A 12,757-nucleotide genomic window follows, 5' to 3' on the forward strand; every position below is an offset into this window, starting at 1 on the left:
AACAAGCACCAGCTGTCACTCATCATCAACCACATCTCCATAAAAGCCGGGAAGCATCTTCACCTCACTGCCGAGAAATCGTCTACCGATCAGGTAAACACTCAGCCGTGGTTTTGTGTCATACAACTTTCTGAACATTGCAGGCGTACCTGTTTGACTGGTCAGCAGCTGGAAGCTGGGAGGAGACGACGTCTTCGCTCCTCGGATAAGTAGTCCTTCAGGCGCTGCACGTTTTTGTTCCTGTGTGACTGTGATTGAGAGGTGGAGGTGTTTTCCCACCCTTTCTGACTGTTTGCTGGGTGTTCACGCACCCACCATCACCTGTCTGTTCTTCCTGCCAGCAGTACCTGATCTGACAGCCGGAGGCAGTGGCCACCTGGGGACCCAGCGCTTGGTGGCTCCGGGGTGCTTCAGATCCGGTGGCAGTGGAAAGCGTGTGGGATCCGGCTCTTTTCTGGACGGGTGCTTTCTATCCTCGAGCCTGCCCATACGTCACCGTGACTTATTGACTGTTGATCTCAATTGTGTTGTCTGTTGCTCTGTTGTGCACATTCACAACATTAAATTGTTATATTTTGGCTTATTCCATTGTCCGTTCATTTGCGCCCCCTGTTGTGGGTCCGTGTCCCTACACTTTCACAACAGGATTTCTCGGCCAGCGTCATGGATCCCGAGGGGCGTCAACCATCGATTGAACCGCCAATGGAAACACAGGGTGCACAGGCGTCGGCAGGAGGCGTGTTGAGTGAGCTGCAGCACATCTTAACCGCCTTCACTGCTCGGTTGGACTTAGTAACCGAGCAGAACGTTATACTCAATCGGAGGATGGAGGCTCTCACCGCCCAGGTGGAAGCGTGCACTCAGGGCGCTGCTGCAGCACCTCCTCCAGCTGACCGAGCACTAGATACAGACATTCCAGTGGTGATTCAACGAACCCCCTCCCCATCCCCTGAAGCATACATAAGCCCTCCGGAACCGTACGGAGGTTGTGTCGAGACGTGCGCGGACTTCTTAATGCAGTGTTCGCTCGTCTTTGCACAACATCCCTTCATGTATGTGTCAGATGCAAGCCGGGTGGCTTATGTCATTAATTTGCTTCGAGGAGAGGCACGCGCCTGGGCTACGTCGCTCTGGGAGCAAAATTCACGGCTCCTAACGACATATACTGGGTTTGTGAGGGAGTTTAAACAGGTGTTTGATCATCCCAATAGAGGCGAGACCGCTTCGACCATGCTGCTGTCAATGAGACAGGGACGTCGGAGTGCAGCCGAGTATGCAGTCGACTTCCGCATCACGGCTGCGAGGTCCGGCTGGAATAACGCTGCACTCCACACCACCTTCATAAACGGACTGTCTCCGGTCCTGAAGGAGCACCTGCTGGCTAAGGATGAGCCGCGGGATTTTGACGGGCTTGTCGACCTGGTCATACGGTTAGACAACCGGTTAGAAGAACACCATCGGGAGCGGGGCGAAGGGCATGGCCGGGCACGAGCTGTCCCTCTTCCTTCCGGGTCCGAAAGGGTTCCGCCGTCCCCACGCTCCACAGGTGGAGAGCTCCTTGGAGCAACAGCTCCCCCTGCTGACGAAGCTATGGACACAAGCAGGGCTAAAGTAAAATCACATGACAGACAACGGAGGCTGGCTCGCGGAGAATGTTTTTTCTGTGGCTCTAATGAGCACATACAAAGAAACTGCCCCAAGCGGTTAAACTTCAACGCCCGCCCTTAGAGACTGGGTTAAGGGTGGGCCATAACATCCACGCGGGGAGAGCCCGTAGATCCACACGCATCCCAGTGACAATGCTTTGTGGGGATCTTACCCTTCACGCTCCAGCACTGGTGGACATGGGGTCTGAAGGGAATCTGCTGGACAGCAGATGGGCCAGGGAGGTAGGGCTCCGTCTAGTGGCTCTACCTTCCCCATTGAAGGTACGGGCACTAGATGGCACCCTTCTCCCATTAATCACACACCAAACACCACCTGTGACTTTGGTGGTGTCTGGAAATCACAGGGAGGAGATTGGGTTCTATGTAACACCTTCTACCTCCCGAGTGATTTTGGGATTTCCATGGATGTTAAAGCACAATCCCCAGATTGATTGGCCATCTGGGGTAGTGACGCAGTGGAGCGACACCTGCCACCGGGAATGTTTAGGATCCTTGGTTCCACCCAGTGTGACAGCTAATGAGGAGGTTAAAGTCCCCCCCAATCTGTCGGCGGTGCCGGAGGAGTACCATGATCTTGCTGACGTCTTCAGCAAAGATGTGGCACTCACTCTTCCCCCGCACCGTCCGTATGATTGTGCCATTGATTTGATCCCAGGCGCTGAGTACCCCGTCCAGCAGGTTGTACAACCGCTCTCCTCCTGAGCGCGAATCAATGGAGACCTACATCCGGGACTCCTTAGCTGCCGGGTTGATCCGGAACTCCACCTCCCCGATGGGTGCAGGTTTCTTTTTCGTGGGCAAAAAGGACGGCGGACTCCGTCCATGCATAGACTACAGAGGGCTGAACGAAGTCACGGTTCGCAATCGATACCCGCTGCCTCTGCTAGATTCTGTGTTCACGCCCTTTCATGGAGCCCAAATCTTCACCAAACTAGATCTTAGGAATGCGTATCACCTGGTTCGGATCCGGAAGGGAGACGAGTGGAAGACGGCATTTAACACCCCGTTAGGTCATTTTGAGTACCTGGTCATGCCGTTCGGCCTCACCAATGCGCCCGCGACGTTCCAGGCATTGGTTAATGACGTCTTGCGGGACTTCCTGCACCGGTTCGTCTTCGTATATCTGGACGACATCCTCATCTTCTCCCCGGATCCTGAGACTCATGTGCAACATGTACGTCAGGTCCTGCAGCGGTTGTTGGAGAACCGGCCGTTTGTGAAGAGCGAGAAGTGCGAGTTCCACCGTACTTCTTTGTCCTTCCTGGGGTTCATCATATCCTCCAACTCCGTCGCACCCGATCCGGCCAAGGTAGCGGCGGTGAGAGATTGGCCCCAACCGACAAGCCGTAGGAAGCTGCAACAGTTCCTCTGCTTTGCAAATTTCTACAGGAGGTTTATTAAGGGCTATAGCCAGGTAGCTAGCCCCCTGATGGCCCTGACCTCCACTAAAGTCCCCTTCACCTGGTCGGATCGGTGCAAAGCCGTGTTTAAGGAGTTGAAACGTCGGTTCTCGTCTGCACCCGTTCTGGTACAGCCCGATCACAATCGCCAGTTTGTTGTCGAAGTGGATGCCTCTGACTCAGGGATAGGAGCTGTGTTGTCCCAGAGCAGAGAGTCCGATAAGGTTCTCCATCCTTGTGCCTATTTTTCCCGTAGGTTGACCCCGGCAGAGCAGAACTACGACGTCGGCAATCGGGAACTCCTAGCAGTGAAAGAGGCTCTTGAGGAGTGGAGACACCTGTTGGAGGGAGCTACTGTGCCCTTCACGGTTTTCACGGACCATCGGAACCTGGAGTACATCCAGACCGCAAAGCGTCTGAACCCCAGGCAAGCCCGCTGGTCACTGTTCTTCGGGTGTTTTGACTTCCGGATCACCTACCGCCCCGGGACCAAAAATCAGCGATCTGACGCCCTGTCCCGGGTCCACGAAGAGGAAGTCAAGGTCGAGCTGTCAGATCCACCGGAACCCATCATCCCGGAGTCCACTATCATGGCAGCCCTCACCTGGGACGTGGAGAAGACCGTCCGGGAGGCCCTGGCACGGAACCCGGACCCGGGGACCGGCCCAAAGAACAGACTTTACATCCCGCCAGAAGCCAGAGCTGCAGTCCTGGACTTCTGTCACAGGTCCAAGCTCTCCTGTCATCCTGGGGTGCGAAGAACCGTGGCAGTGGTCTGGCAGCGCTTCTGGTGGGCGTCTATGGAAGCCGACATCCGGGAGTATGTCCAGGCCTGCACCACCTGCGCCAGAGGAAAGGCAGACCACCAACGGGCACAGGGACTCCTCCAGCCGTTACCTGTGCCCCACCGCCCCCGGTCCCACATCGGCCTGGACTTCGTCACGGGCCTCCCGCCATCCCAGGGCATGACCGCCATCCTCACGATAGTGGACCGGTTCTCCAAGGCGGCCCACTTCGTGGCCCTCCCGAAGCTCCCTATGGCCCAGGAGACTGCAGACCTCCTGGGCCACCACGTCATACGTCTGCATGGGATTCCATCCGACGTCGTCTCTGACCGTGGTCCCCAGTTCTCCTCACAAGTCTGGAGGAGTTTCTGTAGGGAACTGGGGGCCACCGTGAGCCTCTCGTCCGAGTACCATCCCCAGACTAACGGACAGGTAGAGCGGGCCAACCAGGAATTGGAACAGGCCCTTCGCTGCGTGACCTCAGCGCACCCGACGGCCTGGAGCAACCATGTGGCCTGGATCGAGTACGCACACAACAGCCAGGTTTCATCTGCCACCGGCCTCTCCCCATTTGAAGTATGTTTGGGGTACCAGCCCCCATTGTTTCCGCTTCTGGAGGGAGAGGTCGGGGTGCCCTCAGTCCAGGCCCATCTGAGGAGGTGCCGTCGGGTGTGGCGCGCTGCCCGCTCTGCCCTGCTCAAAGCCCGGACGAGGGCCAAGGCCCATGCAGACCGCCGGCGTTCCCCGGCCCCTGTATACCAGCCCGGGCAGGAGGTTTGGCTGTCAACAAAGGACATCCCATTACAAGTGGAATCCCAGAAACTGAAAGACTGTTACATTGGCCCATTCTCAATCCTCAAGGTACTCAGCCCGGCTGCAGTGACGCTGAAGCTGCCAGCTTCACTGCGGATTCACCCAGTTTTCCACGTCTCCCGGATCAAGCCTTACCACACCTCTTCCCTCTGCACTCCCGGACCAGCGCCGCCTCCTGTCCGGATCATCGACGGGGAGCCGGCCTGGACAGTGTGTAGGCTCCTGGACGTCCGTCGACGGGGCCGGGGTTTCCAGTATCTGGTGGACTGGGAGGGTTATGGACCCGAAGAACGCTCCTGGGTGAAGAGGAGCTTCATCCTGGACCCGGCCCTCCTGGCCGACTTCTACACCCGTCACCCCGACAAGCCTGGTCGGGCGCGTTGAAGGGGGGTCCTGTTGTGTGGGCCGCTGAACAGGAGGTACTGCTGGCCCACCACCAGAGGGCGCCCTGCCTGAAGTGCGGGCTTCAGGCACGAGAGGGCGCCGGAGCAACCGGGAGTGACAGCCGTCACTCATCAACAAGCACCAGCTGTCACTCATCATCATCAACCACATCTCCATAAAAGCCGGCCAGCATCTTCACCTCACTGCCGAGAAGTAGTCTACTGAGCAGGTAAACACTCAGCCGTGGTTTTGTGTCATACAACTTTCTGAACATTTGCAGGCGTACCAGTTTGACTGGTCAGCAGCTGGAAGCTGGGAGGAGATGACGTCTTCGCTCCTTGGATAAGTAGTCCTTCAGGCGCTGCACGTTTTTGTTCCTGTGTGACTGTGATTGAGAGGTGGAGGTGTTTCCCACCCTTTCTGACTGTTTGCTGGGTGTTCACGCACCCACCATCACCTGTCTGTTCTTCCTGCCAGCAGTACCCGATCTGACAGCCGAAAGCAGTGGCCACCTGGGGACCCAGCGCTTGGTGGCTCCGGGGTGCTTCAGATCCGGTGGCAGTGGAAAGCGTGTGGGATCCGGCTCTTTTCTGGACGGGCGTCTTCTATCTTCGAGCCTGCCCACACGTCACCGTGACTTATTGACTGTTGATCCCAATTGTGTTGTTTGTTGCTCTGTTGTGCATATTCACAACATTAAAGGTCCGTGTCCCTACACTTTCACAACAGCATGTCTCAAACTATGAGAAGAACCAAAAGGAATCAAATATTGTTTTAAATATTCTGGATAACTAAGATTAATGCACTTAAAAATAAATAACCAGTGAAATTGTTGTCTGGAGGATGGAGTAAGCCAAGACAACTGGTTATAAAGGTCACAATGGTGAGTCATAAAGGAGCAGCGAAGAATAAACCTACACAAACTGTTGTAAACTACATTAAGTGGTTTAAGATGAGAAGATGAAGTTTTTTGATAAACTATATCACTATAATCAAGAATGGGAAGTAATAATTGCATGACAATCCTCTTTCTTACAGAAAAATTAAAACAATTAATTGACTGATAAAGTAGCTTCAATTGATATATAATTTTATTTGTAACAGACTGAATATGGTCTGTAAAAGAAAGAGAAAGATCAAGCCAAAGACCTAAATATTTAAACTAAACATAGCAATGGTTTCCACATTTATGTGATCAGAACTTCCAGAATTATTCTGACTATGTGAAATAATGTTCAGAAATAAATTTCAAAGCCTGGGTGGTCTGTCAGCCTGAGTCCAGATTCAAAAATCTGAAAGTCTCCACATTGTTTGGCACAAGTTAATGAGTTTACATTGTTAAAGCAAAAATGTTGTGTTTGTTTTAAAACAGGTGAACTTGTCCTTTAAATTACTTTTTATAATCTGCTATATGCACCAGAGGTACTTGTCATGGTTCTGAAAAACAAGGGGGAGCAAGAGAACTGCAGGGGTATCAAGTGTCAAATCACCCTTCATGTACTCTCATCTATCATGGGTAATTGTAGACACAAGGTGTCAATGGGCAACAAAACGAACACATTAAGAACTCTGCATGACGGAGTGCTGCAGGGATCCGTAGAGGCTCTAATGTTTTTTCAGGTCTATGTGAGTGACATGGGAAACAGATTCCATGAAGTTTTCCTGTACTGATGAGCTTTCCCTCGCCATCCAAGCACAGAACTTCAGTGACATCAACAGCCAGCCCCTTCACAAGATCTTAGGTTAGTGTAGGGGTACTTGTGCCTACGTCCACAACCACCCAAAACAACTGTTATTTCTTTCCATCAATCACTTGGAAACCACAAGCTCAAGGTGTCTTTCTGTGGATCCTATGCTTCCTCCCTTCACACAGCCGGCCTTGCCTGTGTCTGTTCTGTGCCTGAGTATTGTTATTATGTGTTGGACAAAAGTCATGACACCAAATGCATTGACACAATCCTGAACTGAGCAACGGGAATGATCAGTGGCACAGTGAAATTCACTGGCATGCAGTGGCTCCCTTTCCTGTAATTTGAAGAGTTCTATCCCTTCTTCCAGTATATAGTCGCCTGTCTCTCCCGCACTTTTCTGCTCTGGGTGTGAAATGTTTAGTTATTCCTCGGCCTCCTTTAGCAGTAATGGTACTTGTAATAAGTGTAGCTTATTCGTAGCTTTGGAGGCCAGGCTGGGTGAATTGGAGACTCGGCTCCGCACAGTGGAAAATTCTACAGCTAGCCAGGCCCCTGTAGTCAGTGCGGACCAAGGTAGCTTAGCCGCCGTTAGTTTCCCTCTGGCAGATCCCGAGCAGGCGGGAAAGCAGGCCGACTGGGTGACTGTGAGGAGGAAGCGTAGCCCTAAACAGAAGCCAGTCAGTGTATATTTACATTCTAAACTGAAAAACCTGAATTTTGACAGCATAATCCAGTGAAGGATCGAGGCCCCCCTTATTTGAATTTGACCTATTTTAAAGATCTTATCATATCATTTGCTCAGTAGTACCTTTATGGATATATTTCAGAAAATGAAAGTATTAAAATTTGTATTATAGTGACTAACCTGGATTTGTGGCCATGCAGGATCCAGCTTGGGTTCTTCACTTTGTGAAAGAAACTGCAGCAGGAGGATTAGAGGATGGATTCAACGCCCTGAACATGTGTGCAGCAAACTGTGAGAAAAAAAGGTCAAAGTTATTATTTCAATATTCAACTGACAAAAATATACAACAACAGTCATGTTTGGTTTCTAATTGATTTTGAGGTCATCCTCAGTCTTAGAATACGATCTGCAGAGGAGCAGAAGCTCCATCGAACAACCAGTAAATTTGTAATCCTCGGCTGTACTGACCATGCTCACAATCTCTGGGTATAGACACTCTGAGATGATGGTCCTTTTGTGTGTGATGTAGGAAGACAGTTGATTCAGCATCATCTCCTTCATCTGACAATCGAGGAAGTACGTTTCTGGGTCACCGTAAAAGTCATAAACCTCGGAGCATTGCTCCAGCAGTTCTATGATGATCTCCTCCTCACCTGAGGAGGCAGAAAGAGAAAGAGTGAGACGGGTAAAGAGGAGACGAGGAGGAAAAAAGTCAAAGGTCAAATGAATAAAATGGTGAAGAATACAGGAGCCATGTTTAAAAAGAGGAAGAGAAAGGAGGGGTGTTTCCAGTGCACACTAGGACCAAGTCTGGCATCTATTACACCCATCATGTCTGTGCACACATACGCAGCACTACACGTGATGTCACACTGCATCCAAAATCTAGCAGGTTTCTTCTGCAGAACTCTACTTACGTGTTGGTGGGCAGATCTTCTGCTGTTCTTCAATGTTCTTCTTGATTTGCTCTGATTCTTGGATGTCAGGTTCTTCTTGACAACCAGATTCAGCAACCTAGCCAGAGAAACAAAAAGAACAATCAGGTGCACGTCTCCTCTGATTCCTCACTCATTCTTCTTTGACTTCAGTGTTGGTTGTAAAATTAGGAGCATCAGAACATAACCAGAAAAAACGGCATCAAATCTGAGTATACGCTGTTGTGCATCTCTGCTAAAAAACTCACTTCTGTCTTAGTCATGTGTTCTCTTTCTGCATGTATTTATGTATATGTAATATTTGAAGCTGTACAGCTACATTCACTCTAACTATTTCTATACATGATGAACAGTCCATGTATCTGTATGTGCTGCATATTTGCAGTGTTTCTTTATTGTCCGAGCTCAAATTGCTGCAACTTATGTGACAGAAAATACAGAGCATGAAACTCGTAGTGAGTGCACTTACATCTTTGTTAGACAATGCAGGTGAAGACGTCTCCACATCTGACTGATGGGGGGAGGACAGTTTGGAACTTGGGGGATGTATCCAAATGTCATCCTTCTTCTCCTTGATCTTGTCATCCTGCAGAAAAAGTAAACACGATCTATAATCTTCCACTGTTCAGTAGTTTTGTATTGGTTTTTGCAAATAACTAAATCCAAAATAAATAAATCTTTGTGTAAATTGTTTTGAGTTTGTCTCAGTTTTCACTGCTTCCTTTTTTACAATACAAATTGTTACAATTGTGGTTTATATATAAATTATTTTTTTTAAGTCAGTAAAGTTTCCCAGATGTGGTCTGATCTGTCCAAACTGTCAATGAGGCTCAGTGCTCTTGAACCAGTGGACCAGTCTGTCTCTGTGGACCCATCAAAGTGGAACTAATAAGTCAATGCTTCCTGCAGACAATAATTCCTGCTTCATAACAAACTGCACCCCCACCCCCTCAGGAAATATTAACAGGAATCTGTGTGCAAACAGACAGGTTTTTTTTGTCTGTGATAAAAGATATTTAAGTTTCAAAAAACAAATTAATAAACTGTACATTAGAAGCTGAACTCACCACTTGTTTTTTGTGACGTGTCGCCTGAACAGCAGGTGGAGTTTCTTCACTGTAGGGAGAACAAAATGGCAAGTTTAAAAAAAGGTTATTTTATATTCGAATCACATGTGAATACAAATAAAATGTATTTTTTTAATCATATATTTTTGTCAAACCATTTATTCTTCACCTTGTTCTTCAGGGGCACTCAGACTGGCTGGAAGTAGTCGGCAGGTTTAAACCTTCCCCTGGTAACAGCAACATATTTTCCATCATTCTTCAAGTCTTGTGGATCTTTCACAAGCTGTCCATCAAGTGTGTAAAGCCTGAAAATAAGAAAAGAAAAAAGGAGAATATTGGTGATTGCAATTCTGACTCTAAATTGCAAGTATTTATAAATGATTAATTTTGATTTGATACAAATATGAGCCTAAAATAATCACAAAACATCATTAGCATAACCATCATTATTTAAAAAAATAGGTTAAAGGCTTTAATGAGAGTAAAGTTTAATTGTGACAGTCTGGTTGATAGTTCAATAGGTTTTTGTGTTAATTACAGTTAGTATGTTATAACTAGAACTGATGGTGTAACAGCTGTGGTTGGTGCACTGTGCACGTGATTTACAGTGTGTTGGTGTTGTACCTCTTCACTCCAGCATGAGAGCACATCATGGATCCCACCACGCTGCAGACGTTGTCCATCGACTTCAGAGCCGTCTTTGGAATTTTTACAGTCACTGAAGGAATTAGAGGCTCTCCATTGGTGAAAACACTGCAGAGTGAAGAAACAGAGAGTGAGACAAATACTCACAGAAAATTCACATTCAGGATAAGTAATTATCCATCTGAAAGTCTGGACTTACTCGATGGTGAAATACTCTATTTTTGGATTTCTCTCATTTTTACCAGTCGCCTCGGTTTTGGTCTGAACAACAGGTTTAATCTGAAAAGATTTAAGAAGCTGTTTAAAAAAATGATAAGCCACAACAGGAAATAAAGAATAAAGCATAATCCATTTTGAACGTGCACTTAAAGTTTCATATGTGCTAAATGTTAACAGACATTCTTCTTGTGCAAACATGCACTTTTTAGCTGTGAAAGAAGAAATTTATGGGAGAAAATCTTTGTAACTAAACAACCTGCACAGAAGAAAGTGAACTCACGTCTTCTTTATGACGTACTGCTTGAACAAATAGTTTCTCTTTACTGTGGGGAGGAAGATCAATATGGGAATTAAAAAATGATTTCACAGTAGATTCACATGTGAATACAAATAGAATGTATTTATTACATTTTTTAAAAATTTATTTATTTACTGCCCCACCATTTGTTCCCGTCACATTTCTTGCTGAAGTACTGAACAGGTTTAAACTTCCCCTTACTAACAGCAACGTAACAGCTGTCAAACTTCAACTCCGTCACAGATTTAACAGGTTGTCCATCAAGTGTGTAAAGACTGCAAGTTAAAAGAAGAGTTAGGAGAAACTGGAGCAAGCTTTGATCACATTCAATGACTGACAATTTACTTTCTGTTACACACACACACACACACACACACACACACACACACACACACACACACACACACACACACACACACACACACACACACACACACACACACACAGAAAGAAAAACAAAAACAAACAAACAGTACAATAATTTAAAAAAAAGAATAAACTAATTCATTGTTGAAAAGTGACGCGCTGTTAGGATGTTCATGGGGTTTAAAAAATGCGGTTTAGAAAGAATCAATTCTCACACAGTTATAAATGATGGTACAAAGAAACGTAAATCAATAAAAAACATTTATTATTAAGTAATAAAGCACAGATGGCTCGGTTATTAATTGATTTAACGTTAGAATAAACTCACCTTTTGTGTGCTATTTTGAAATGTTTTTTAATCCAAACGTTCGGGAGCTTTTGAAATATCTACAAATAGATTGTTGGACCTGTGGACGCCTTCAGAGGGGCAGAGAGAAAAATGACATTCCTGTGGATGAGAAGCTACTTGCTTCTCTATTGGTCCGCTCGTTTCTATGGTGCTGCGTTATTAATCGCTCAGGCTGTGGTCATGCAGGTTCCCAAAATAGGCAGGAGTGGAAAATCAGTTGCAAAGAATAATTCAATGCTATCACTCATCTCTTTAGGCCATAAGAAAAATATTCTCACATTCAAAATATACATATATATTCAAAATATTGGATTTTATGAGTTGTATCTCCCAGGACACGTTGCCCTATTGAGATATAAACGGAGCCCAAATGATAAACATATAAATGTTCAATTTGATGAAGATATATTATAAATTGTTGTTACTTGTTCATTTGCATTACACATAGCACTTTTAATGTTGATTTTATTTATTTTTACCAATCTCATATCAAAGCAATCTCATAAAAGCTTGGAAGCAGTTGCACGTGTTTTTCCCGGTGACGATGCACAAACAAACACTACATTTTGTGCAGTAGATTTTTGTCTGTCCATCCGGGCAAAGCCTGCACCTTCTGTGTAAGCTGGGAAGTGATCCACTTGATCATGGTGGACATCAACCATGGGTCTTGGTATGAATCACGTGGGGCTGTGCACATTCTCCTCCCCTCCCTTGGAAGGCCTTCCCTTCTTCTTTTCACTGTGGATAAGGGCATCTGCAATCTCCAGCCTGAATTCCTGGAGCTTTTTGTGCTTTTGCACACCAACGCTTCTGGCATCTCGGCGATACAGCAGCCATCCATTATTGTTGGTTATATCCGCCATTTGCCAAAAGAGGCACAGGTACCACCAGTGAGACTTTGAAGGGGTGCGGTACAAGGCCACCATCATGTCAGCAAGGTCAACTCCTACCATGTGAACATTGTACTGTGACACGTTTGGACAGGGAACAGCAACTCTTCTTTCCTCTCTGGAAAAACACCTGACTTCCTTGAGAGGACTGATTGCAGCACAAGAGCTAGCTAAGGTGACAACTTTGTTGTCAGACCATTTTATAACAGTCACTTCTGCCTCATTATCCATCCTGTAGTCATAGCTGCCCCTTCCTTGCCTCAGCAGAGCACGGTCATCCTCGTGTGCATCCTTTAAGCTTGTTCTTGTGGATGGTTCTCAGACATCACAAACCAAGGGACTCCTTCTGATGCACAATGAGTGGAAGTAATGTAATGCAAATAATATTGTTGCCTCTGTTTATAATCAAAGGGTTTGTACATTTATGTTTGAACTATGCTGATCAGTAATGTACAGTTGAATGATTGTACTGTTCAAAATTAACTGCTGCTTCTGTATTCTGTAAAATGTGAGTGATCTCATACTTTCACTGTGTGAAAGAATTTTGCTTCCAATGACTGGGT

General features: G+C 47.0%; 2 protein-coding genes across 2 annotated transcripts; both read right to left on the reverse strand.

Annotated features, from left to right (window-relative positions):
* Window positions 1–7,791: 7,791 nt before the first annotated feature.
* On the reverse strand, window positions 7,792–9,567 carry LOC117506099 (serine/threonine-protein phosphatase 2A 56 kDa regulatory subunit delta isoform-like). The gene is made up of 5 exons (XM_034165612.1): window positions 9,533–9,567; window positions 9,428–9,476; window positions 8,830–8,946; window positions 8,343–8,439; window positions 7,792–8,078 (listed from the first exon to the last, which is right to left on the reverse strand). Exons 1-5 carry the CDS (start codon window positions 9,565–9,567, stop codon window positions 7,792–7,794), a joined length of 585 nt encoding a protein of 194 aa, XP_034021503.1.
* A 28-nt stretch (window positions 9,568–9,595) lies between these two features.
* Window positions 9,596–12,257, reverse strand: LOC117506100 (doublecortin domain-containing protein 2C-like). The gene is made up of 6 exons (XM_034165613.1): window positions 11,986–12,257; window positions 10,733–10,864; window positions 10,572–10,614; window positions 10,272–10,351; window positions 10,052–10,180; window positions 9,596–9,732 (listed from the first exon to the last, which is right to left on the reverse strand). The coding sequence occupies exons 1-6, from the start codon at window positions 12,255–12,257 to the stop codon at window positions 9,615–9,617; spliced, it is 774 nt and encodes a 257-aa protein (XP_034021504.1). The 3' UTR covers window positions 9,596–9,614.
* Window positions 12,258–12,757: the final 500 nt, after the last annotated feature.

Source organism: Thalassophryne amazonica, unplaced genomic scaffold, assembly GCF_902500255.1.
Source record: "Thalassophryne amazonica unplaced genomic scaffold, fThaAma1.1, whole genome shotgun sequence".
In the NCBI taxonomy this organism is placed as follows: Eukaryota; Metazoa; Chordata; class Actinopteri; order Batrachoidiformes; family Batrachoididae; genus Thalassophryne; species Thalassophryne amazonica.

What these genes read in the sequence shown, in the direction of transcription:
- LOC117506099 (XM_034165612.1), bottom strand. Translation starts at nt 9,567, where the DNA reads ATGATTAAAAAAATACATTTTATTTGTATTCACAT. An exon ending in CACGTCACAAAAAACAAGTG is followed by an intron (nt 8,947 to 9,427) that starts GTGAGTTCAGCT and finishes CTTTTTCTGCAG; the next exon opens with GATGACAAGATCAAGGAGAA. An exon ending in GAAGATCTGCCCACCAACAC is followed by an intron (nt 8,079 to 8,342) that starts GTAAGTAGAGTT and finishes CTGCCTCCTCAG; the next exon opens with GTGAGGAGGAGATCATCATA.
- LOC117506100 (XM_034165613.1), bottom strand. Translation starts at nt 12,257, where the DNA reads ATGGTAGGAGTTGACCTTGCTGACATGATGGTGGCCTTGTACCGCACC. An exon ending in CAGTACGTCATAAAGAAGAC is followed by an intron (nt 10,352 to 10,571) that starts GTGAGTTCACTT and finishes AAATCTTTTCAG; the next exon opens with ATTAAACCTGTTGTTCAGAC. An exon ending in TCTCATGCTGGAGTGAAGAG is followed by an intron (nt 9,733 to 10,051) that starts GTACAACACCAA and finishes TCTTATTTTCAG; the next exon opens with GCTTTACACACTTGATGGAC.